Below are 23506 nucleotides of genomic sequence, written 5' to 3'. Positions count from 1 at the left end.
ATGTTCTCGTTCCATTTTAATTATCGTACTGCGCCCTGATAAGGTTTTGCTCATTGCTTGGACTTTTTCTTGATTGTTGGCCACCTCAGGTTTGTCTATGTTGGATCCTAATCAGTCATTTGAACTGTGACAATGTTTATCATCCTCAAAACTCATAATAGTCACTTAAAAGGAATAAATAGTATCTAGTGTAATTTAAAATATTTAAGACTTGAAAAATAAATAGTCCTAATTAAAACTCACAATATTAAATTTTCAATGCAAATAGTTCTCGTGTCAAATCCAAAATCAGATATGTAATCAAAGTAACTAGCTGGAGCAAGTTTTTCTTTTATCGTGATATAGTGGAATAGATATTCAAGCACAATCTGTGTAATATCTCTTCATCAACTTTCACTAAGGAATATTTATGATCTATACTAAAAAAAATCTCTTCGTCAAATAAAAAAAATTGGTCTTAACTAAAGAAGTGCCAAGAAACATAATATACATTGATAACATAAAGTGTATTTTTCATACTGCCAAACAATTAAAAATTATTATATATGTATGATAATTTTGTTAGTTTTTTCATGACTATTTAAACTCATTCCTAACATAACTTGTAATTGATTGATGATATAAAGTTTTTTTAAATATGGATTTTAAACTCAAAAGTCAAACGTATACGTGTAGGGTGAATAATATATTCAATGTTAATTCAATTAAAAATTACTATATATTTTTATCAGTTAAAAAATTACTATGTATTATAATTTTTATCCCTAAGATATTTTGGGTCAACAATAGATTCAATGTTAATTTCATATAATAACTATGAAGGTGTCCATCATAAATCCTAACACATTTTTTTTTGAAATTTCCTAATCTAAATGGATGTTTATTTTGAAATTTAGCTGATTTGGTGGTGGGAAGCGCCAAGCACCAAGTCATGCTCACACAGAAGCCTCCTCCATCTGGGTCTCAGAATTATTTTATAATATAGGTCAAAGATGGGGGGCCCTTTTGCTTTTATGTTTTCTACTAGTCATTACGCAATACATTGTATTTTGGTTTCATTTCCATGTATGCTTTGAACCCTTTCAACTCACTCTTTCAAATGCCTTGTCATTCATTTGATTCCTTCTTTCAAACCACATATCTTCCTAAAACCCAATATTCTAATCTTTGACTTATTGTGTAAAGAGAACATTGTTTCAAGCATGGGCAGTGATCATTTTTTGACCCATCATAGAACATTTTTTTTAGAAAAAGTAAAATTGAACTTGATGCCCCATCATAGCTAAAAACTATTTGTTTGTTTTCAGAAAAGTAAATTTGAACTTGATGCCCCGTCATGGGTAAGATCAAATGAAAATTAGTGGATCCTCTTAATTTTCATATTCTTTATGACCTAGTAACCTGATCACAATCAATAGCTTGTCGATGTCTCCATGGCTGCTAATTACATTTAAGCCGAATTATGAGAATGAGAATAAGATAGGATTCTTCAAGAGTTGGGTTTAACTAAGTTTATTAATTAATCTAATTAAAATTGTACTAGTTGAATTAGGTTGAGTTTGGGAGATATTTTGTCAAACTAAAATCAATCCGTTCATAATAAGATGATGTGATAAAATAATCAAATTTTATGAGATGCATGTGTAAAAATGTTTTGCAATAACATTGTATGTAAATCAATTTTAAAAATAATTCATACTCTACTAAAAATATTAAATAATATGAAAAGATTATGTTCTTTTTTAGATTCATGTATTGCTTCTAAAATATTGTTAATAATCCTTGTAATTGTTGATATTGTTAAACATAGTTTTTTAAAATTAAAATTATTCAATTTTTTATACTAACTATATTAAGGCATATATTAAATGAATTTGTCTCTTTATTTATTGATGGTAAAGTGTTAAAATTCACTAATAATATCATAATTAATAAAAATAAAATAAGCTCCAATAAATTATATGAAATTAAAAATTAAATGTAAATTTTGCCCAAAACCTTCGAATTTTTTGCCACAGCTTTGTAATTAAGAAAGGTAAGGGTAACGCGAATATGAGTATCTAATATACAACGAGTATGGTTGTAAGGATAAAAAGTTATTACCCACAAAGGTGTAAGGTTGAGTACGGGTGTGAGATGAGTATTATACTATCATACCCATTATTATTCTTATTTGGGAAGGGTAACATCAACTTACACTTAATAGATAAAGGATGAAAGTGAATCTTTTTAAAAGGTAAAGTGTCGAAATGATTTTTAATAAAAGGAAAAAGCACAAAAATATATTTTAGTCAATAAATAACTAATGCTTTTTTAAATAACTATTTTCCGTGGATGTTCCTCGTATCATCTGAAATTATAATAGATAACAAAACTAAAAAGTGGATATATAAAAATAAATCAAAATTAGATATAGTTACAATAGAATTTAATTTAAATATCCTAATAGTGTAAATAATGTTACATTGTTATTATCTAATTATAATATTGGATAATATTTTTTACTTTTATAATTAATTATTCCATTTTAAAGTATTTATTTATTACAATAGTGTTATAGTTAGAATAAAAATTAAATTAAATTCAATGCTAACTATATCTAATTTATATTCTCAATGTATTTAAATTAAAAGCCACATCTAGATTAATTTTTATTTAATTGATAGTATAAAAAAATTATACTATTATTCAAACATGAAATGATTCGCGTATATTTGTGTTAGCATTATTTTATTTCAAAAGTGAATTCAGAACGACGAAGGAACATTTGCACACGAGCCACTAAAAATTGAGTATATGGAGAAATGCTAGATGTTAAGGGAACACACGAAACGCATGCAAACAGAGTAGGAAAAGTCAAGAAGGCATGGCTGAGCTTTTCCTTTATCTGTAAAATACTTAGGTATTTGTATGAACATTTTTAATTTTTAGAACTCCTCAACCTACCATTTGCTGAACACTAAATTCTGAAGAATCTGAATTATGAAAATGAAATAAAATAGCTTCATCAACACCATAACCAAGTCTATGAATTCTGCACACGTATAACTGGCAAAATGTACAAATTGAAGAGAGTGGGGGAGGGGAGTGTGTTGCCATTGTAGTCACAATCCACGTGCTTCCATCCCTATGTCCACATGATGATGCAGCACACCATGTCTAACAAATGAAAGGGTCTTGCATTTGCATTGCAACTCATCGCTTGCCTTGTTTGGCTTTGAAGGTTTTTTTTTTTCTTCTTTTTCTCAAACTATTTTCTTTAGTTCTTGAACTTTTTAATATTATTTTTAGCCCCTGAAATTTTTATTTCTTTTTTAGTCTTTTGCAGTTTTACCTGGTAAGGAAATCGTTTACATGAAAACTTGTTTAGCCCCCAAACAAGTGAAATCTCCTAGAGAGTCTTATCAAAGAAAAATGGGTACCAATATTGAAGTCTATTCTTTAATTAAAGTAGACATATTTGCTCTTCTTTTATTGATGTCTTTTACCGTGGTGGGTGATTTTATACGGGCCAATAGTTTGGATGGCTTTTGTGGCTGGTAATAGACAATAGTGTGACTTGTGAGGTTATAGATCATAAGGATTACTTCAAATTTAGCCTGCTACTAGTAAGGACCTAACCAATAGGTGAATTTAATTGTTAAGCCTAATAATTCATGGGTTGGGCTGGGCCTAACCTAATTCATCAATTAATTAATTTATGAGAAACATCGTCATCTCACTCAATTGTTAGGGGTCACGGCTACCTTTATTCAACAGTTACAATAGTGCCGACGGCATAAATATGCAAAAAAATTGACTGCACTGAATCTAGTTTGCTAACAAAACACGTGTCTGTATAACTTGAATTGCATGTAATACAGTAGCATATTTTTACCCAAAAATGTTAATAGCTCACTTATTAATGTATACTTTTATAGCACGCACATGGATATGTATATATGTTTCATTATTAGGTGAGTTTTATTCAAAAGAGAGTGAACTCAAACCCAAAAATTAAGTCATGGAGATAAACTTGTTGCAACATATTGTAAAAACTACAAAGACTAATAGCCCATTAATCACTAACTCCAGCCCAATACAATTCACAAGTGCAACCCCGCTAAGTCCAACGCCCTAAGCCCATCATTGTATTATACAGACAACGAGTTGCCGCTGGGCTAGTATATAAAGAACTGTCTTAGCAATATATTTTTAAAACATATTTTCTATTATTATTAGTTTAAATTTATAAAAACTATAAAATTGAGAATGAAATATATTAACTAAAGAATAATTTTTATGCTTTTAATAACTTTCGGTTATTAAAAACATATATTAAAAAATATATTAGATAATATGTTAATAAGATTGAAAGCATATGGAGCATGAGGATAAAACTCCATGATGATGTTATTTGAACTTTCTCAAATGTGAGGTTTGTACCTTCTACTGTTATCAATATGATTTCTATAAGGGAGATGACATCAGAAGAGTACAAGTATATTGGTTCAAAGTGGGGATGCAAAGTGTACAAGGGGAGACACTTGGTGTCGCGAAGACAGAAAAATAAAGGTAACATTTGCTATTTGGATGATCAAGTCTTAAAGAGGAACCATGATAGCAAAGTGAAGAAGAAAGTAAAGTTTTTTAATGTTGTGAAAGTGTTAGGAGATACTTCCGTTGGAGGGAGAGTTTGTTCACTTTCAAATTGATTGAGTAATATTTCTCTTTTGCCTTGAGGGGAAGAATTGTAGAGTTCAAACCAAAAGATAAGATGCATGAATATTGAGAATTGGATTTTTTTTTATTACTAAGGTTTAGGTGGCTTAAACTCAAATTCAACTGCATTTTACTAGATGAACCTTAGTTGAATTGGTACATTGAAAGTTGTTTTTTTGTTTCAACTTCTAAGAGAGCTTATTTATTATAGTTGGTGACAATCTTCACTATAAATACATAAGAGAATTAGTAAAGAAACACAACACATGAAGATAGAGTGTGTGAGAAGAGAGATTGTGAACCAAAGTCACTTTGTTGAGAGAAAAATGTCTTTGTGTGAGTGTTATCATTTCTTGTAACTATTGAATAGGGTACTCGAGTTTGTAGAGTGATACATTTTTTGGGGTGTGTTATAATCTTGTAATCATTTTTTGTGATAAGAAATACCTTTTGAGATGGTTCCGTAGACGTAGACAAGAGGTGTCGAACCACATTAAATTCTTGTGTTTGTTATTATTTTTCCTACGGTATAATCTTTGTTGTATTCTCACGATCCTTTGTGGGTGTGAGTAATTTTATTTGTGGGAGCGTTGATTACCCAACAAGAATGAGATTGGTTCTTGCTGCGGTGTTGGTGGAAGCGCGTGGGTCGAGAGATAAGTGCAATTGTGGGAATAAGAAGAAGGCGATCCATTGTAGAGGCTAGAGGCTATCGAAGATGTGATTTTTTAATTTTTTTTTGGGGGGGGGGGGGGTTGGGGGAGGGGTTCCTTTTTGGTTGGTGTTGTTGCCAATGAGATTTGTTGATTTGGTGAGGTGCGTGGGTATGTGGGTTGTTGAGATTTAAGTTTGGACTTTTGCAAGTTAGAGTTATGTAGAAGAAAGTGAGGGTGTGACGGTTCAATGACGATGATGAAGGAGGTGGGGTGTGGTTGTTCAACAACGACAATGGGAGAAATGTGGTGGTGATTCAATTACGACAATGAGAAAGGTGGGAGCGATGGTCCAATTCAAGTGGATTACTTCCTTTTTAGTCTCTTACGAGTTTGAGTTGTGTAGGTGAAGGTGGGTTGTGGTGGTTTGATGGTTACAATGGGAAAGATGGGGCGCCATAGCGGCAATGAAAAAGGTGGTGGGTGGGGTAGCAAGGGAAACCATGGTAATTAGGAAAAGATAAAAAAAAGAGGAAAAAATGAGATGTTGATTTAAAAATGATTTTATTTAATAGACATAATTAGTTTCCCAAAAAAAGAATAAGGTCTCCACACTAGTTGCCACCTTAATCATTCATCTTTGACTTATTTATAGTTAATACTCATCATTTCTTCAAGAATATATTAGGTGAGAATTAAATTCAAATTTTCTTTTATAAGTCCAATGTGTGTTTTAAAAATATATTATGTGAGAATTGAATTCAAATTCTTTTTTACAAGTCTAATGTGTGTTAAACAAAGTTGTGCTTATTGAATGAATTTATTCAAAAAAAAATAATTTTTTTAACATTTATTTTTTTAGAGTTTAATAGTTAAATATTATTATTCAATCACAAATTATTATTGATATAAATTTTAAAATAATCATAATTAAAGTCAACAAATTAATATTTTTATTAACAAATATTAATTATTAGTAATAACTTTTTATTAATAGAACAATCCAAACTCGCCAGTTCCTCCCTTCTCCTTTCACTACCAGGCAAACAGTGAGAAATTAAAAACCTTTACCATTAATTTATCTTTATATGTCCTTCACTCTCCACGCGTAACAAAGAATATATTTATTTGTATTGATATTATAGAAACCAAAACATTATCAGTATCTGTTAGGAGAAAAAGGGTGTGGCGGTTAGGGTTATTGTGCAGGGAATCTGTTCGATTTCAGCAGGAAACGACCTAAATTAGAACAAAAAAACAAATGTAAAATAAAACTTAATGTCATTATTCTTTTTTTAATTTTTTTGGGTCATACCTTTGCTCCCTGTTGCTGCTCAACCTTTTCTTTGTTTCTCTCACTTGGTCTTTCTCTCTCTAAAATCTCAGGACTCAGATTGTGCCCTTTTTGACAAACCTCTGCTCTTTGATTCCAGGTTCGTCTGCACCTCATTGATCCACGCCATCGCCTCTTCCTTTTCCACACTTCGTTCTCTTCAATCCTTTTCTTCGTTTTTTTCTTAATTGTTTATTGCGCCATTTTTTCGATTTTGATCAATGAGTTTTTTTTTTAGTGTGGCTTCTGGAAATTACTGCTCAGGATCTTCGTTTTTGCCGGCGTTGATTGTTTTAAGGAGTTTTCGATTTTCGGGGTTCATGCAATTGAACGTCATCGAGCTGGTTTTGCCATCTCGTTGTGTTTTTTTTTTTTTTTTAATCCAGGCTTGTTTCAATTCGTTTGATTTGTTTTAAATCTCTTTTTAGTTTTTATTTTATTTTTATAATTGATGATTGGGGTTTTTGGTTTGTGTTCTGTCCTCAATAAATTTTGGGGAGGGCAGCGTTTTATTAGGTTAATTAATATCGGTTCAGAGGAAGGAGTTGGGTTTGTTTTTTTGGGTTTTCAATTGGTGGATTATCAGTTTTTGTCATTTTGAATTTGTTCTGTTACCTTCAGTCTTCCTTGACAATGTGCGTTGCTTATGATTGTGGTTATATTTTGTAGGGAATGTTTAGATGCAGTTGCAAATGGATACTCTATTTATTTATTTGTGGGAATGATTTACTGTCTTGTAATGCAATGTGGGGTTTAAGGGCTGATTTTGGCTGTCTGTGTGATTCTTATTCAGTTGGCTTCTCAGAAGAGTGTTAGTGAAGTATTTATTGACCAGAGAATGGCTGGGACTGTGAGTGAGGAGTCTGGAGTGGGAAAGTCCGTGGAGGGTATTTCAAATGGGCAGCGTTGTCAATCTGGGGAAGCATTGGCAGAGTGGCGGTCTTCTGAGCAGGTGGAGAATGGTATCGCGTCCACTTCGCCCCCTTACTGGGACACTGATGATGAAGATGATGGTGACAAATTCTTTTTCCTATTTTTCCTTTATACAAATATTTTAAAATTTTTATATTGTTATATTGCATATTTGTGTGTTTTTTCTGAATGAGTTTTAGGGATGGTAATTATGACATATAGATTAGAAATTAAGAATGCTTGGATTTGGTGTTGTATTATGTGGTAATATTTTGCACCTTGATTTTTTGATCGATATCAATGGTTTAGTGTGTTGATTGATTTGTGAGAACGAGTAATTAAAAAGGTATTTATTTGAATCTTAGATTGCATAGGTGTTATCTTAATGTATATGTCCTTTCTCCATCTTAATTGTTAAAAAAGGTTACTACACTAAAAATCTTATTTGTTTTTGTCTTTAACAGGACCAAAACCTTTGGCATTATATGGAAGATATACGTGGAAGATAGAAAAGTTTTCTCAAATTACCAAAAGGGAACTTCGCAGTAGTGCATTTGAGGTTGGCGGTTACAAATGGTATGGGGCTTTGGATATTATTGGACTTACATAGCCTTTGTTGTGCTGTAGAGCTTAACTATCCTTTCTGTGCTTTGTAGTAAATTTTCTAATCTTATCCCATATCAGACTGCTGAGCCAACAAGATATCCTTTAGAATACGAATGTTATGATCCAACCAAATAGTGGCATAGGTTGTACATTGCCTTAGAAAAAGAAATTGGTCTCTTTACTACCAAAACCACTGTTTATCGCAACCAAAAATTGGTCCAAGCCCCACACCAGAATTCTGCAAAAAGTATGAAAAAAATAGACATGTCACTGTCAGTTACGAATGGCAGGTATGGACCATGCCAAAACACACGTCTGAGGAAAGAGCTTTATGTGACTTGTGAACCTGCAGTATTAATTCCATCAAAGCCCTGCTGTTCTAGTAAATAACTTTACCTTAGGTGTGGGGCTTTGGACTTCCTTGGAGGTTTATCAAAATCTGCTATTTTGAGATATGTACATGGAGTTTGTGACCATTTCATATATGAATTTATCATACAAGAGAAAGATACCTTGTTTATTCCACTTGCGACAGGTGTGCCCTTTGTAAGGACTATAAAGTTTTAATGGAATTCATGCCCTTAATTTATTGTTGGTATGCGCAGTATAATAAATAAATCTGGTTTGCTTTGATAGTTTGCAACTTCATATGACCTAAGTAGTTAATAGTGCCGCATTTGCGGTTAGCTGGAGAGGTTGTCAATCTTGCATGACACGAAAACTGGTTTTCGCGGCAATTGCATGTGCAAGCAGGCGTGCGTGTGACTTCAACGTGTGATCAGAAAATCACATTTGCCCCTGAATCATACCTTATTTCATCATGGGATAAAAAGGAAATCATGTTTGTCCTGAATAGTATTGTTCAGATCTAATTTTTTGATTTGTTTGTATGTTATTTAATATTTTATTTTTTAAGCCTATTCAAATGCGCCTCCTATTAATTGCTGTTGGTTACTTTTTCTATTGTATTTGTTTTTTTTTTCTTTTTTTAATCTTTTAATCCTATTCAAATAAGCCACGTATTAATCGATGTCGGTTACTTTTCCTATTGTATTTTTTTTTAATTTTTAATCTGTTAAGCCTGTTCAAAACTTCAAATACGCCTCTCCCCTATTAATTGTCATTGGTTACATTTTCCTATTGTATTTGTTTTTATCCTTTTTATTTTCTTTTAATCTTTGTTATCTTTTATGCCTTTTAGATTAAGCCCTCTATTTATTAATGATATTTACGTTTTCCATTTGGAAAGGTTTTATAAAACTGGTCCTAATATCTCCCTACTTTTTTTACGAGAATGTCAAGTTTTTAACTCCCTCTTTTTCATGAGAACATGAAGACTTCATGTTCCCCTTTCTCCTTCTATTTCTTATTGGTTCTTTGCTATTTTGCTTAGTCTCTCAGACCTCTAGCTGTTATTTATAAATTATGTATGTTATTTTCTAGTCGCAAATCGCAATAGTGGTCACCCCACTATCCGTTATATCGTTTATGGGGGGTGGCTGCTCTGTGCCGCTATCTAGGATTGACTACTTATGACATGATGAATATTAGTATTGATTTTTTTTTGACTTAATCATAGTTTGGTCTGTGGCAGGTACATTTTAATCTATCCACAAGGCTGTGATGTTTGCAATCATCTCTCGCTGTTTCTGTGTGTAGCTAATCATGACAAACTTCTTCCAGGTTCAATTCACGAACTTTTCCTGATTGCAGTAATGATCATTAATTTTACTTTCTACAATTAGTTCCGTAGTATTTGACTTGTTTACCCTTTTTCTTTTTGGGGCAATACAGGATGGAGTCATTTTGCACAATTTACAATAGCTGTGGTCAATAAAGATCCAAAGAAATCAAAATATTCTGGTCTGTTGGCTAATAGTTGGCTTAATTACTGGAGATTACAATTTTCCTATCAGCATTATTGATATACTTGTGCTTGAGTTTTACAGATACATTGCATCGATTTTGGAAGAAGGAGCATGACTGGGGGTGGAAAAAGTTTATGGAACTGTCTAAGGTGTATGATGGATTTGTTGACTCTTCAGACAATCTAATAATAAAAGCTCAAGTTCAAGTCATAAGGTATTCTATGCTTAATTTATGTCATTTAGGGATATTTCAAATATTCACCAGCCATCTTGCGTACAGCTGTCTTAATAATTAAGGATGTTGTCCATATAATTTTCAACTTCGTTTTGTTTACTTTTGTAGAAAGAACGGACAACAGAACATATGAATGTCTTGTAATTGTGCTAGTTGAAGTGATTGGTCCTTATCCATAGTTTTCGTAGTAAATTGAAAGCCAGCAGGAAATACTATTTCTATGATGCCAAGCTTAACTTTTTAGTTAAGTTGGGTCTAAACATGCCATTACTGTAGCATTTATTGCAAGATTATAAATCTTGGATTCCATTTGTGTCATAGAAATACCTACATTTGCTGCACACCTGGAAGAAAGCATTGAACAGAAGTTCAAAATTCAGTGACTATTTTTCATTGTTTGTTGCCAAGTTGGGCGGTCATCTTCTTGTCTATTTTTTAAATATACTGAATTTTGTCCTTACTTTTTCCATTTTATGCTTTGTGTGGCTGTCAAATGTGGTAATCTTGTTAATTTGTTTACATTTTTACTTGAAATTTATATTTAGATGTGTGACTGTATATTTTTTTTGGTTTGTTTCTGATGCATAGGGAAAAATCAGACAGGCCTTTCCGTTGCCTTGATTGCCAGTATAGGAGGGAACTTGTTAGAGTATATTTGACAAATGTAGAGCAAATTTGTCGGCGTTTTGTGGAGGAGAGAAGAAGCAAGCTTGGAAAGTTGATAGAGGATAAAGCTAGGTGGTCAAGGTACTTGTGCTCTCCTTTAAAAGTCTCCCTCTTCAGACACAGACATACATAATCTATTATGTCACATAATGTATGGTGGAATTCTTATCTTGCTCCAAAGTGTCACCTAATGAAAGTCTGGATCATCAAATTACTTCTTTTTCACACTTCCAGATCAATAGTAATTCTTTAATACTTGAACTGAAAAATTTGAATTAATTCCCCTTCAATCTGGAAAGGAGAAAAAATATTATCCATATTGGGAAAAAGATACAGAAGAGGAATGAATGTCACAGTCAAAACTTAAATCTAATAGGTGACCATGGTTTGATGTATTATATTTCAGGTAGTCTGCCTATTTCATGTGTATCTTGAAATGTATGTTATATCCTATATCCTATTTGAAATTAAATTTGATTTGACATTTTCTTTTTATTGGAATGTATACTGTTTTCCTATTCAATATAATGTATTATCGTTCTTTGCTACGTATGTCAGACCTTTAAGTTGTGGTGTCTTATTTTATTGGCTTATCAATTGTTAATATGCGTGCAGCTTCTTTACTTTCTGGCGAGAAGTTGATCAAACTTCCAGGCGCCGCATGTCTAGGGAGAAGACAGATGTAATTTTGAAAGTAGTTGTAAAACACTTCTTTATAGAGAAAGAAGTCACTTCTACTTTGGTAATGGATTCCTTGTATAGTGGATTGAAGGCTCTTGAGGGCCAGACCAAGAGTAAAAAAGGTAGGGTGAAATTGTTGGATGCTGAAGAAATACCAGCACCAATTGTTCATGTCGAGAAAGATATGTTTGTACTGGTGGATGATGTTTTACTGCTACTTGAAAGGGCTGCAATAGAACCACTGCCTCCTAAAGATGAGAAGTGTCCTCAAAACCGTACGAAGGTAAGACATAGAATTATATTTGTAAGAGTAACCAAGGAATTGACACCTGAGAGATGGTGATATGGTTGAGCATTGATCCCATTGAAATGTGATGGTATTAGGGTGAGAGTTTTTAGAGGATGAAGTTTGACAAAAGAGAGTACAGCAGAGTCTTTTTTATTGAGGTCAAAATCAGGGGAAAAAGAACTGAAACTGTGCTACTGTATTCTGAATTAAAGTATATTTAAGATTGATTTTCACTCAATTGCTACTGCATCAGCCAGTCATCTGAACTAATAATCTATATAGTTCTCCGATTTATGATTTTGCTGCTTGGTTGTTTCTGCTTCTATTTCCTATTTCTTGTGGCTCTTATTCCATCATTTCAGAATGATTACACATGTTTCAAATTGCTTTGAAGATTCATAAATTGAAGAATAACAATTTTGCAATAATTATTTTGAAACAATTTATCATTGTAAATTTTTTTTTTTTAAATTGTTTCTGTTTGGATTTTGCTACAGGATGTCACTTTGTGTCTATTTATTTAAGCTTAAAAAAGTGTTTTATGGTAATGGTTTTGATTTATAATTTTGTTTTTGTAAGCAAGGACTATGAAATTTTTTGAGTTTTTTGCCCCCCCCCCCCAAATGATCAATTTTTTTTATAATAAAAAAAAACTTTTTTCCTTTTGAAAAAAAACCAGGTGAATGGGCCCAATAAATAATTTTGTTCATGTTAAAAATTAATAGGGATATTTGTGTTAGTTACTTATAAAACTCATTTTGTCCCACATAAGGGAGCTAGGCTACTAAGAGTCAAACCCAGGGAATGCTTTTGCATCAGTGCAAACACAATTTCAGCCTGAAAGATATATCTACAATTTATTTTTTAGAAAATTGAGTTTGGAAGCAGAAACATATTTTTGAGCCCTTTAATCCTGTAATGGAGGTCCAAATAAGTAGTAGTTCGTTTATTCATAATTTAGTGCATGGTTGATATTGTTGATTTTACCATTTGCCGCACCACTAACTGAAGTATTTATTTCCTTTGCCATTTGAATTTAGTTTGAGTTCATACTTTATTTGTGTCATTTCTGTAGATGTATTATCTTACTGACATTAATGCAGTATATGCAAGCTTTAATATTTAAGATATATATTTAAAAAAAAGTTTGGCTTAGTTAAACTTGTGGACATATATTACACTACTTCAATTGTATCTCCAGTAACTTGGGGGATTATAAGTGCAATGAAATGTATGGATATGGTACTTTTGGCTTTACAGTTTATCCAGTCAATCCGCTAAGAAACCTTTTTTCACTTATTTTTGCAGGATGGAAATTCTGGAGAGGATTTCAATAAAGATTCTGTAGAGCGTGATGAAAGGCGCCTAACAGAATTGGGCCGTAGGACTTTGGAAATATTTGTCCTTGCCCATATATTCTGGTAGTAGTCGCAATGATTTTGCAATGGATTCATAGTGTTCATGTTATTAAGTTTCTTTTAGAGTCATTAAGTCATTGACTCATTGCTCGTATGTGTCTTTGATCTTCTTCTCTTCTTATCTGGTAAAAGATACATGCTCTTTCATTGTTGATGAGAAATAAGCTATTACGAACTTTCCTACAAACATTATTGTTTCTAGCTGATAACATAACACTGTGAAGCTTGAGCACTTTTGCTTGTGTGCTATGCTGAGTTTAATTTGTGATACTTAGAATATGAGAGTTAATTGCATTACCAGATGATATGTAGCTAGCAGTCGTTTGATGAGCAATTGTTTCAGATGGTTTTGCAATTATAGATTTGGGTTCTGTAAGGTTTATCCTCACAAATGTAGTGCAATATAATTTATAATAAAGTGAATAATATTTCGTAAATTATCTACTTTGTGATCCAATGGAGAATAGAAAATTGTTTGAAATATGGAGAGATTGAGAAGTTCCTAATGTTAGTGCCCATATATGTAACCTACCTGGAAGTTAAGGATAGGCATAATTTTTGTTTTACTAGTAGGTATTAGTCATTAGATATGCATCAATTTAGATATCCTAATTATTTAATTTCATGGGTGCAGTAATAAAATTGAGATTGCCTATCAGGAAGCTGTTGCTCTGAAAAGACAAGAAGAACTCATCCGTGAAGAAGAAGCTGCATGGCAAGCTGAAAGTGATCAAAAAGCAAAACGTGGGGGTGAGAGGGAAAAGAAGTCCAAGAAAAAACAGGTCTGGAACACATTGAAACTGCTTTGTCAAGGGATTTTTAGATATCTGAATGTCGATTTCAGTCATTTCACAGATGCTATGCATTGTCTGGCTCTCTTGTTAGCAAATTAGGTTCTTGTTTGATTGTCTATCACAGTTTGAAATGATGTTAATATTGTGTTTTAGAAGTCAATAAAGAGGCAAAATTAAATCATTATCATAAATTTCACTACAAAAGATAATTAAACTACAGAACATGCATTGTAGATGACAACTGTTATGAGATATTGAACACATTATCAAGTAGGTATAGTTGGTAAATGTTATCACCAATGTCTTACTTTTATTAACATGATATTGATGAAGTCATCTAATTCCTGATATCTCATTTCTACTATTCCATGTGATTTTGTATACTGAACTCCAGGCTGAAGTAATGTGAAATTTTACATTTTTTGATTCTTTCTTTCTAATAAATAGCTTGTTTGGATACACTTAAATTTAAGGGAAAATCCCCCTCTAACAAAAAGGTCTGACAAATGATTTGATACAAGTATTTTGAAGGCATATTAAATTCATCCATGCACACATGTCTTGCATAATTTGCCTATATTTACGTGTGAGGTGCACGTTTAAGATCTCTTCCTTCTTACTTCCTTCTTACCTACCCTGCCTTCTATAAATTGCTTTAGGTGGATGTCTGATGCAACACAAGAATTAAGAAGTAATAATATACCAAAAAATACAAGCAGAACAAAAGGAGAGTAATTAAGAAAGCTAGGAGATTTAAGTAGAACATTAGAACTTTGGGTCTGGAACCCTAGAGAAAGCTTTAGACCAGCAGTCTTGTTACTTAAAACTGATTTAATAGCTTACCACTTTGGGTCTAGAAGACTAGAAACTCTAGGGAAAGCTTTAGATTTGAAGTCTTGTTAACTCAAACTGATTAGTTTCCATGGGTGTTGTATAGAATCTTTATAACCCTGGAACCCTTACTATCTATTTCGTGAAGCATCAAGCACAAGCATCCAAATTCATTAATGTCACATGGTAGCAGATAGCTTCATTGCTTAAATGAATTAAAAAACATTAATGGTAGAAACTTGATGAGCAACTATCATGATGAAAAAATATAAGTAACAAAGAAATTAAAAAAAAAAACTGCTGATAGGCTTATTTTCACTTGAGCTGAGAAGACTTATGCTTCTGTTACTTTCTATCGATTTATTGATAATTATAATTTTGAAATTTCTGACAAAATATTCAAGTTTATGAATAACTAACAAACTGGTTAATTTAGTCAGTACCTGGCTAACCCATTCAGCACCCTTTGAATATTGTTAGTCAATAACCACCCTTGGAGCTAAATTTTCCTAAATTGGATGTAACTTCGCTAGCAATTTGTAACCTGTAATGCTCCCAGGATGTTTTCTCTTGACATCTGCTTGCTATTTTTGGGATCAAATGATGTCATGTGCATGGGGTATGGAGTTTTGTTGGTTGATTTTCTTTATAATTGTTGACAGATATTCCTTTCTTTTCACTACAGGCCAAACAAAAACGTAACAACCAAAAAGGAAAGGATAAAGAGAGGGAGGAGAGGACTGCTGTGTCTGTAACTGACAAGAACCAAAACAATGCTGTTGATGAGAAAAATGATTCTAGCATGGAGGAGGCTCAAGCTGTGTCTGAAAAGCCTGATCCCATGGAAGATGTTTCTGACGTGTCCGACTCTGTAGATGGAGTTGCTGAAACGCTTCAGCTTGATTCAGAAGACAGAGATGCTAGTCCTGTTAATTGGGATACTGATGCATCAGAAGTTAATCCTCCAACTGAGGCTAGATACAATGGCATAGGTAGTGTTTCAACCATACAAAATGGAACGTCTGAGAAAAGGAGCAGTTCAGTGATAGATGATAGTTCTTCAACATGTTCTACTGATTCTTTGCCGTCAGTAGTCATGAATGACCCCCACAAGGGAAACTGCTTTTCAAATTATAAAGTCCAAAAGTCACCTAGCAGGTTAGTATTTCTTTTGTGTGTAGAATGATATCAATGATGGCTTATGTGTTAATGTGATATTACACTTTTTTTCTGTAGAGGTAAGAACCAAGGCAAAACATCATCTAATGTGGGTAGATTGACGATTGAAATAGATAGTCTGCCATCTGGTTCTGCAGCAGATGCTGGGGATATTAACGATGAGTCTGGAAATGGTAAGATTGGCAAATCTGAGTCTGAGGTTGCTGTAATCTCCTTACAGGATCGGTTGAAGTGGGCTGAGCAGCATGTTGTCAGAAAGGTTGTCTCATTTCCTCCCTTGTTGGAAATACTCACTAAAATATCATAAGTTCTGCTCTAAAGCTTATCTAATCATGACTTTCTGTGATTATGAAATGTCTTGCCATTTTGTCTATTTTATTCCTCCTTAAATTGTTAAGTGTTGTGCCTTATCATCTAAGATTCTTGAATAATTTTTACCTTTTTTTTTCACCATTGAAGAGGAGCAAGGATAGTTTTCGCATCTGAGTATAGTTTCAAATGATAGCTTATCTATTCATGACTTTCTGTGATTATGAAAGTAAGGGTCTTAAAATGGAGAGATGACTGAACACCTTGCTTTCCCTTATTTATTTTCCATCTGCAAATAGATGAAAATAATTTGAATATGCATCTCAGAACAAATTGGTGATGTTTCTACATTCCTATCTTGTTTACAGATTAATCATGGGAAAAAAGATGTGTATCCATTTCATCTTGTTTCCATCACCTGGTATGGAAGGATGGTTTTATTGTTGAATTCTTCCTGTCTTCTGTCCTTCCATGTGGCCACATAGATGTGAAAATAAAAATAGATTCATAATCATACTTCTCCCTTCTTCCTTTGCTTAAATGTTTATCTCCATGATTTAGCTGTAATAAAGATGTCGATACCCCCTTGATTTTTTTTTCTTGGAATTCTTTGTTTTCTGTTTATTGGTTTGAAGCAAAAGACTTTGGACTTTTTTTTCTCTTGAAGGTGGTGGGAGATCAGATTTGGAGTGGCACTGGAATTTGTTTTTGATTTGATGTTTGCTTTTACAGTTTTCCTTGAGCCTTTTTTTGTTTTGTTTTTGTTTTAAGCTCTGGTCTTCATGCAATAATTTTTTTTCTCACCAATAAATTATGTTTATACTTAATTTCACACTGAAGCTTCCATCTCTGCTTCAATTGGAGCTTGATGTCATGCTTCTGCTTTTGTAATTGATAGGAAGGGGAGGTTCTTTCCCTTGATAAACCGGGCATCAAAGACCTGGTTGAGACAAAGAGATCTGTTGACAATGAAAGCCTACAGAAAGAGAAGATATCAGCTGTGCCATCCTCGCCTATTAGTCCTCCCAGAAAGTTGTCCCCCTCTGTTCAAGTGAAGTTAGAACACAAAACTAGTTCTACTGTAGATCCTGTTCATGTCAGGAAAACATCTTCAAGTGGCTCCCAACAGACTGATAAAGATCCATCTTCACCTTTTACTTCTGCATCACCAGTTCCAGTTGTGTCCAAAACTGAGATCCAAAAGACTTCAACTGCAAGATTAACTGAAAGATCTGTGGCACAAGTGCCTATGATGTCAAGACCTTCAAGTGCTCCTTTAGTTCCTGGTCCCAGGCCAACTGCTCCGGTTGTCTCTATGGTTCAAACTTCTCCCCTACTTGCACACTCAGTGAGTGCAACTCGGTTGGGTCCTGATCCCTCACCAGCTACTCATAGTCATGTTCCTCAATCCTACAGAAATGCGATGATGGGGAACCCTGTGGCCTCAACTGCTGCTAGTCTGACCCATTCCAGCTCCTCAAGTTCAGGAGTGATCCCATCACCTGGCTATTCTCAACCATCTTCCTTCGTGTCGTCAATGTTTTTATCCCGGAGCTCTGACAGATTGGACACTAGTGCTGGTCAGTCTTGTGTTCCTTTTACCATGATTACACGGGATGTTTTACAGAATGGTACCCAGTGGATTGAGAGTTCTCAAAGGGAATCAAGTAGAAGCATGCACTATGATCAACCCTCTGGGCTTTATGAGGTTCAAAATCATGACTTGTACAGGCCACTACACAGTAGATCATTGGGCAATATGTCAACTGCATTCTCAGCCTGCACATCTGGGCGTCAGAACCAAGGGTTGTTGGTGGATGAGTTCCCACACCTTGATATCATAAATGACCTGCTTGATGATGAACATGGTATTGGGAAGACGGCCAAGGCAAGTTCAGCATTCCAGTCTTTGAATAGTGGACCACAGTTGCTGAATCGACAGTTCACTTTTCCTGGGGACCTGGGTGCGGATGATGATTTGGGATCTTCAACCAGTTCTTGCAGGTTGGAGCGATCACGGAGTTTCCAGCATGACCATAGATTGCAAGGAGGGTATGGCTTGTCTGGTGGGCATTATCATTCACTGAGGGATTATATTCCACCGGTTAGTGGTGTGCCTGGCGTCAATGGGCAGGTCGATGGGTTGATTCCAAACCAATGGCAGGTGGCTGGTTCTGATCTGTTGTATTTAGGTATGAGAAACACAGAGAATGATAGTTATGGATACTACCCAGATTACTCAAATATAGCATGTGGTGTCAATGGTTATACTGTTTTCAGGCCATCAAGTGGTCCTTAGAGGGTTACGAAGCGTGTCCTCAAATGAGAGGTCACTAACAAATGTAATGTATTTGAGGAAATTGTTGGGTCTTTTTAGATTGGAGTAAGGTTGTATGTAATCTCTGATAAGAAATACATTTTGTAAAGAGTGTTTTTGAGTTATTTGCTTCGAGCTTTTTTTTTTTTTTTTTATCTCTTCCAGTTCATGTCTTTGTCTTTGCCTTCCTGGGATTATGGAGAAATCGTGATCAGGTTTGTGAACACTTTGGTCTTAATAACTTGAGCTTGCCATGCATCCAATATTTTAGATGCATGCTGCAGAATTCGAAAAACAAGGCTGTAACCCAATGAGCTATGGATATTAATAGGACATTTGCAAATGGTCGACGGTTACCCTATTTTTATTTTAAAAACAATGGGTTTGTAATTAATTAATTTTATATTAGGAGGCTATTTTAGCCAATGGCTAACAGTGCAGAAGGGTTTGAGGTAACATTAGGTTGGGAGTCTCCTGAAATATAGGTGCATGCTCATTCTAATTCAGAGCATACTCATTCTAATAATGATGTAGTTTTAGCATTAAAAATAATTTCATACTGATTGACGTTTTTCAATGAAATATTAAATTTTCTTTTTAATTTGGTTTTTCTAATAAATGTTATTTTTTTGAAAATACTTAATGATACACTTAGTCTAAACAATATGCCAACAACAAACCAGACAAATAAAAAAGGGAAAATAAATACAAAATAACTATTACGTATTTCAGAGATGAGTATGTTAAAATTTAAGTAATTTACCATTTTATACAAATGTACAACCTAACTTTAATATAAGATCCTAATATTTAAACTTGATTTTGTGTATAAAAATATACCATGAACTTTAATTTCTCCCTAATTGATGCTTAAAGTTTATTGTTTTTTTTTTTACAAATAGACATATTAAACTTTAATTTCATTATAAGGATTATATAAATTGGAACAAAACTAAAGTTTAGTATATTTATTTGTAAAAGAAGTAAAGTTTAAGGGGATTAAGTACTCTTTTTCCTTAAAATTAAACAAACTTTAAGGATATATATACAAACGCACGTACGTATTTAAAACTTAAAAGAGAATAACTAAGATATTAAATAAATTAATTTAGATAAAGTCATTAATATATAAAAAAGAAATTATGTGAATTTTTTCCCCATACACATACCCAACAAAGCAAGGATCTTGCTGCGTAAACACTTGCTCAAAATTAAAGTAGCATCGATAAATGGGTGTGTTGAAGCAAACACAAATCATATATGCCTATATGTCACCGAAATAAAAAGAAATAAATCTCGCTGTGTGGCTAGCTAAGGAATATTCTCATCAGTTGTTGGTTGATTATACTTTACGCACTATTCTTTCTCTGGCTTTCATGTGCTTACGAAGTTCATGCACAGTTGGGTATATCATCGATGCTTTTTTCAATGTGGCCTTTAATATGAACCTCGATCAGAGTTTATTAACAATATTCTTATGGTCTCAATATATTACCGATCTCCAAGCACTTGGTCTCTTTTTTTTTTTTCAAACAAAAAAACGTTTCATTCTTATATATATATAAATATATCTACAGTACATAATTATCAGGATATTCCTAGCTATTTGGTTGATGTTAGAGGATTTTGCATTATCTTTTGTTTCCAGGATCACGTACAGTGTCTAGCTTGTTGGATTCGAAGTCTCCTCCAAATTAAGGGAGTGCTTATTAACAACTTTGCTTCATGACACTCATGCATGACTCTGAATCTAGTCAACATTTCTGGTTCCAAGCATTTAATTAAGCACATAGATTTTGACGTTCACTTCTGAGTACATGTAATGTATATAGCTCCAACTGTTCGATCAACAAATTCAAACTTCCGAATAAATTCAAGCTGCAGCCACTAAAAAGTTTTCTATAATATCAATTCATTAGTTAAATTTATTTTGGCATATATCTACCATATATGAATATTTTTCAGAGAGGAATACGATTTTTAAGCGAATTTATATAAATACCACATATTAAAATAACTTTTTTGGATATCACATCTAATAATTCTTAAAATGATGAGAACTGCCCCCTCCCTCTCGACTTCTTATATATAATAACAACATATTTATGAATTATGATAAACATATATATATATATATATATATATATATATATATAATCATTATAAATTAATAATATTATATATATATATATATTAATTATAACTTTTAAGCATATCAATATATATTATTATTAATAATATTTTAGAGGCAAGATCTTTTTGTTAGTGGAAAACTGGGAACAAATAAAATATGTTATATCTTATGGTAATGTTTGGCATATTTTTGTTCTATGGAGTTTACTTTCAGAAATATTGTGCATCTATTTTTTTGAGATATATTCACCTTTTTATTTTGTTTATTATTTCAAGGCTGGAAAATAATGAAAAAATTGACAAGTGGGTAGAATTTCTATAAAATTACTCAACAATCTAGTAGATTTATATTGGTCAGTTATTACATTATTCAATAAATTTTTAAAAAATAATTATCATATTTATTCCTTTTATTTTTAAAAATAATTGACATCTTATGAATTACATAAACTTTATTATTTGAAATAAAAAAATATGGGTAAATTTTGTTGTTGTTGTTATGTTTTTTCTTTTTTTATCGTTTTAAATAAAAATAATATTTAGTTTTATGTGTAAAATTAGTAAATATTTTTATGGAATTCATTATTTGTAGATAATTATTTGTTGAAAGTTAAATAGTTAAATAATTGTAAAGGAACTTTTTTTTACCCTCCCCTTTAATATAGTTCTGAATATCATGACAACACTGTCTATAGGAGATTTATATATTTTACAAGCAAAATGAAATAAATCTCAAATAACATCTAAAATGAAAGAATTTAAAAATCCTTTTTTCTTGGCGCTACTTGAAAAAATTCTCACCCTAAAAATTCATAAAAATTGAATTTATTATTATTGAAAAATTAACTAATGTTATACATATAATGAAAATCAAATTATTATTTTTATCTAAATAAAGAATTTAAAATACGAAATTTATTTATCCAAAAAAAATATTTTAATAATAAAAAGAATTTAATAAAGTGATATAGTTCTCATAAATTTAAAATTCTTCAAAGGTTTGAAATTTCAATTATCAAATATGATCTAATGAAATGAAATCACTACTCACGGGAAATTAAACATTGATTTAACTGTTGTTTGAGTATTTATTTATTAGTCAACGCATGGTGATCATCTGTCATTCGAAAAATTAGCACCCACTAATCCCAAATTTGGTTCATTCGATCATATATACAATTTTTTTAATATATTAATTCACCAACGATTACGTTTAGCAAGTAGTGTGTTATAAATTCAATTTCTACGTATAAAGAAATTATATATAATCCTGCCGCTATATTTTATTTGACGCGAGGTCAACTACATTTACATATACATACTCTGAATCTTATAGTGATATTTGAGATTAGATTCACCATATGCTATACCACCCCACTTTCGTATCCAGTTACTTCCACCTATACGCCAAATGCAGGATCTGACCAACTTTTATTTTCTTTTGTCTTAGGAAAAGTTATAGTATATATAAATATAATAACTCAAGGTAGTTTTCACACGTATGCAATATGCATGCTTGCGTGTGCGCTTGAGCTTGCATGAGAAAAATCCTGTGCCTGTTGGGAATGTTCCCACCAAGTAAAGTTGGTTTTAGAATTCTTAATTCATGCATTTAATTAATTATATGGTATTTATTAAACATAAACTTGAAAATTTGAAATGATATTTTACTTTTTAAAATAATAAAATAATAGTTAAAAAAACATATTCTAATACACATACTTTTTCTTTCTCAAGTAAATTATAAAAATAATAATGAATCTTGCTATCCAATGACTTTAAGACATTAGTTAAAAAAATTAAAAAATATCTTCACTCATTTTTTTTTACATTTGGTAACGATAGTGCCAAGAAATTTCTCAAATTTGACCATTATTTGCTTCTCATTCAGAAACGTAGATTGATCTAGCTATATCAAGGAGGGCAAATATAGGTAACTATCCAAACTTGCTTCTCATATTTGATGTCTAAATCCTGTTTAACAGCGCACTATATATTCAATTAGGCAACAGAGATGCATTAGATGGACAAGAAAGTGGAAGAAAGGGATAGCCATATGGATTTGATTTTCAAGACAAAAACTCTGTACACCATGGACTAATCCAGCATATTCATATTTGATGAGTTTTTTGTTTTTTTTTTTTACAAATACTAAATATAGTATAATCAATAGTCGTCAAAAGTAATTAAGTAGTAAAATAAAGCTATGGGTGAATTCATAGACTCAACTCGAAAGGCTACCAATATAAATACCTCTATCCCCGTTGATATGCTACATCAATTAATTCTCTAAACTCCTCCAGTTTTCAAACCTATACACACCATGAAGGTTCTAAACTTTATTTTGGCATTGAATCTTCTTCTTGCAGTGGTTCATGTTCAGCCAAACCAAGCTGGTAGGGTTTTGAGCATGAAGGAACAACTGAGCCTTATGTCTCTAGATGATAAAGGTCCGGTGACTCCCTCAGGACCTTCTACATGCACATATATCCCCGGAACCGGTGGCACAAACTGCCCCCCTGTGAAGGAAATGAATATGGCAGGAAACGCTCAGCACCATAGTCATGAAACTTATCCTCGT

General features: G+C 32.6%; 1 protein-coding gene across 3 annotated transcripts; it reads left to right on the top strand.

Moving 5' to 3' along the window:
• The first annotated feature begins 6505 nt into the window (after positions 1 to 6505).
• Positions 6506 to 18917, top strand: LOC100818052 (TNF receptor-associated factor homolog 1b). Of its 3 annotated transcripts, none has more exons than XM_014772703.3 (14): positions 6506 to 6617; positions 6741 to 6787; positions 7481 to 7700; positions 8064 to 8175; positions 9800 to 9888; positions 10000 to 10068; positions 10155 to 10287; positions 10897 to 11055; positions 11590 to 11938; positions 13253 to 13365; positions 13997 to 14144; positions 15673 to 16145; positions 16224 to 16425; positions 17374 to 18917. In XM_014772703.3, the coding sequence occupies exons 3-14, from the start codon at positions 7526 to 7528 to the stop codon at positions 18772 to 18774; spliced, it is 3423 nt and encodes a 1140-aa protein (XP_014628189.1). In that variant the 5' UTR covers positions 6506 to 6617; positions 6741 to 6787; positions 7481 to 7525; the 3' UTR covers positions 18775 to 18917. The 3 variants fall into 3 exon arrangements, with proteins under 3 accessions (XP_014628189.1, XP_040869330.1, XP_040869329.1); XM_041013396.1 differs by adding an exon at positions 16844 to 16896 and having other exon boundaries at positions 6510 to 6787; XM_041013395.1 differs by having other exon boundaries at positions 6510 to 6787.
• Positions 18918 to 23506: the final 4589 nt, after the last annotated feature.

The sequence above is a fragment of the Glycine max genome, chromosome 20, assembly GCF_000004515.6.
Source record: "Glycine max cultivar Williams 82 chromosome 20, Glycine_max_v4.0, whole genome shotgun sequence".
NCBI lineage: Eukaryota > Viridiplantae > Streptophyta > Magnoliopsida > Fabales > Fabaceae > Glycine > Glycine max.
The sequence above is the reverse complement of the archived record's forward strand: the minus strand, read 5'-3'. Positions and strand labels throughout refer to the sequence as shown.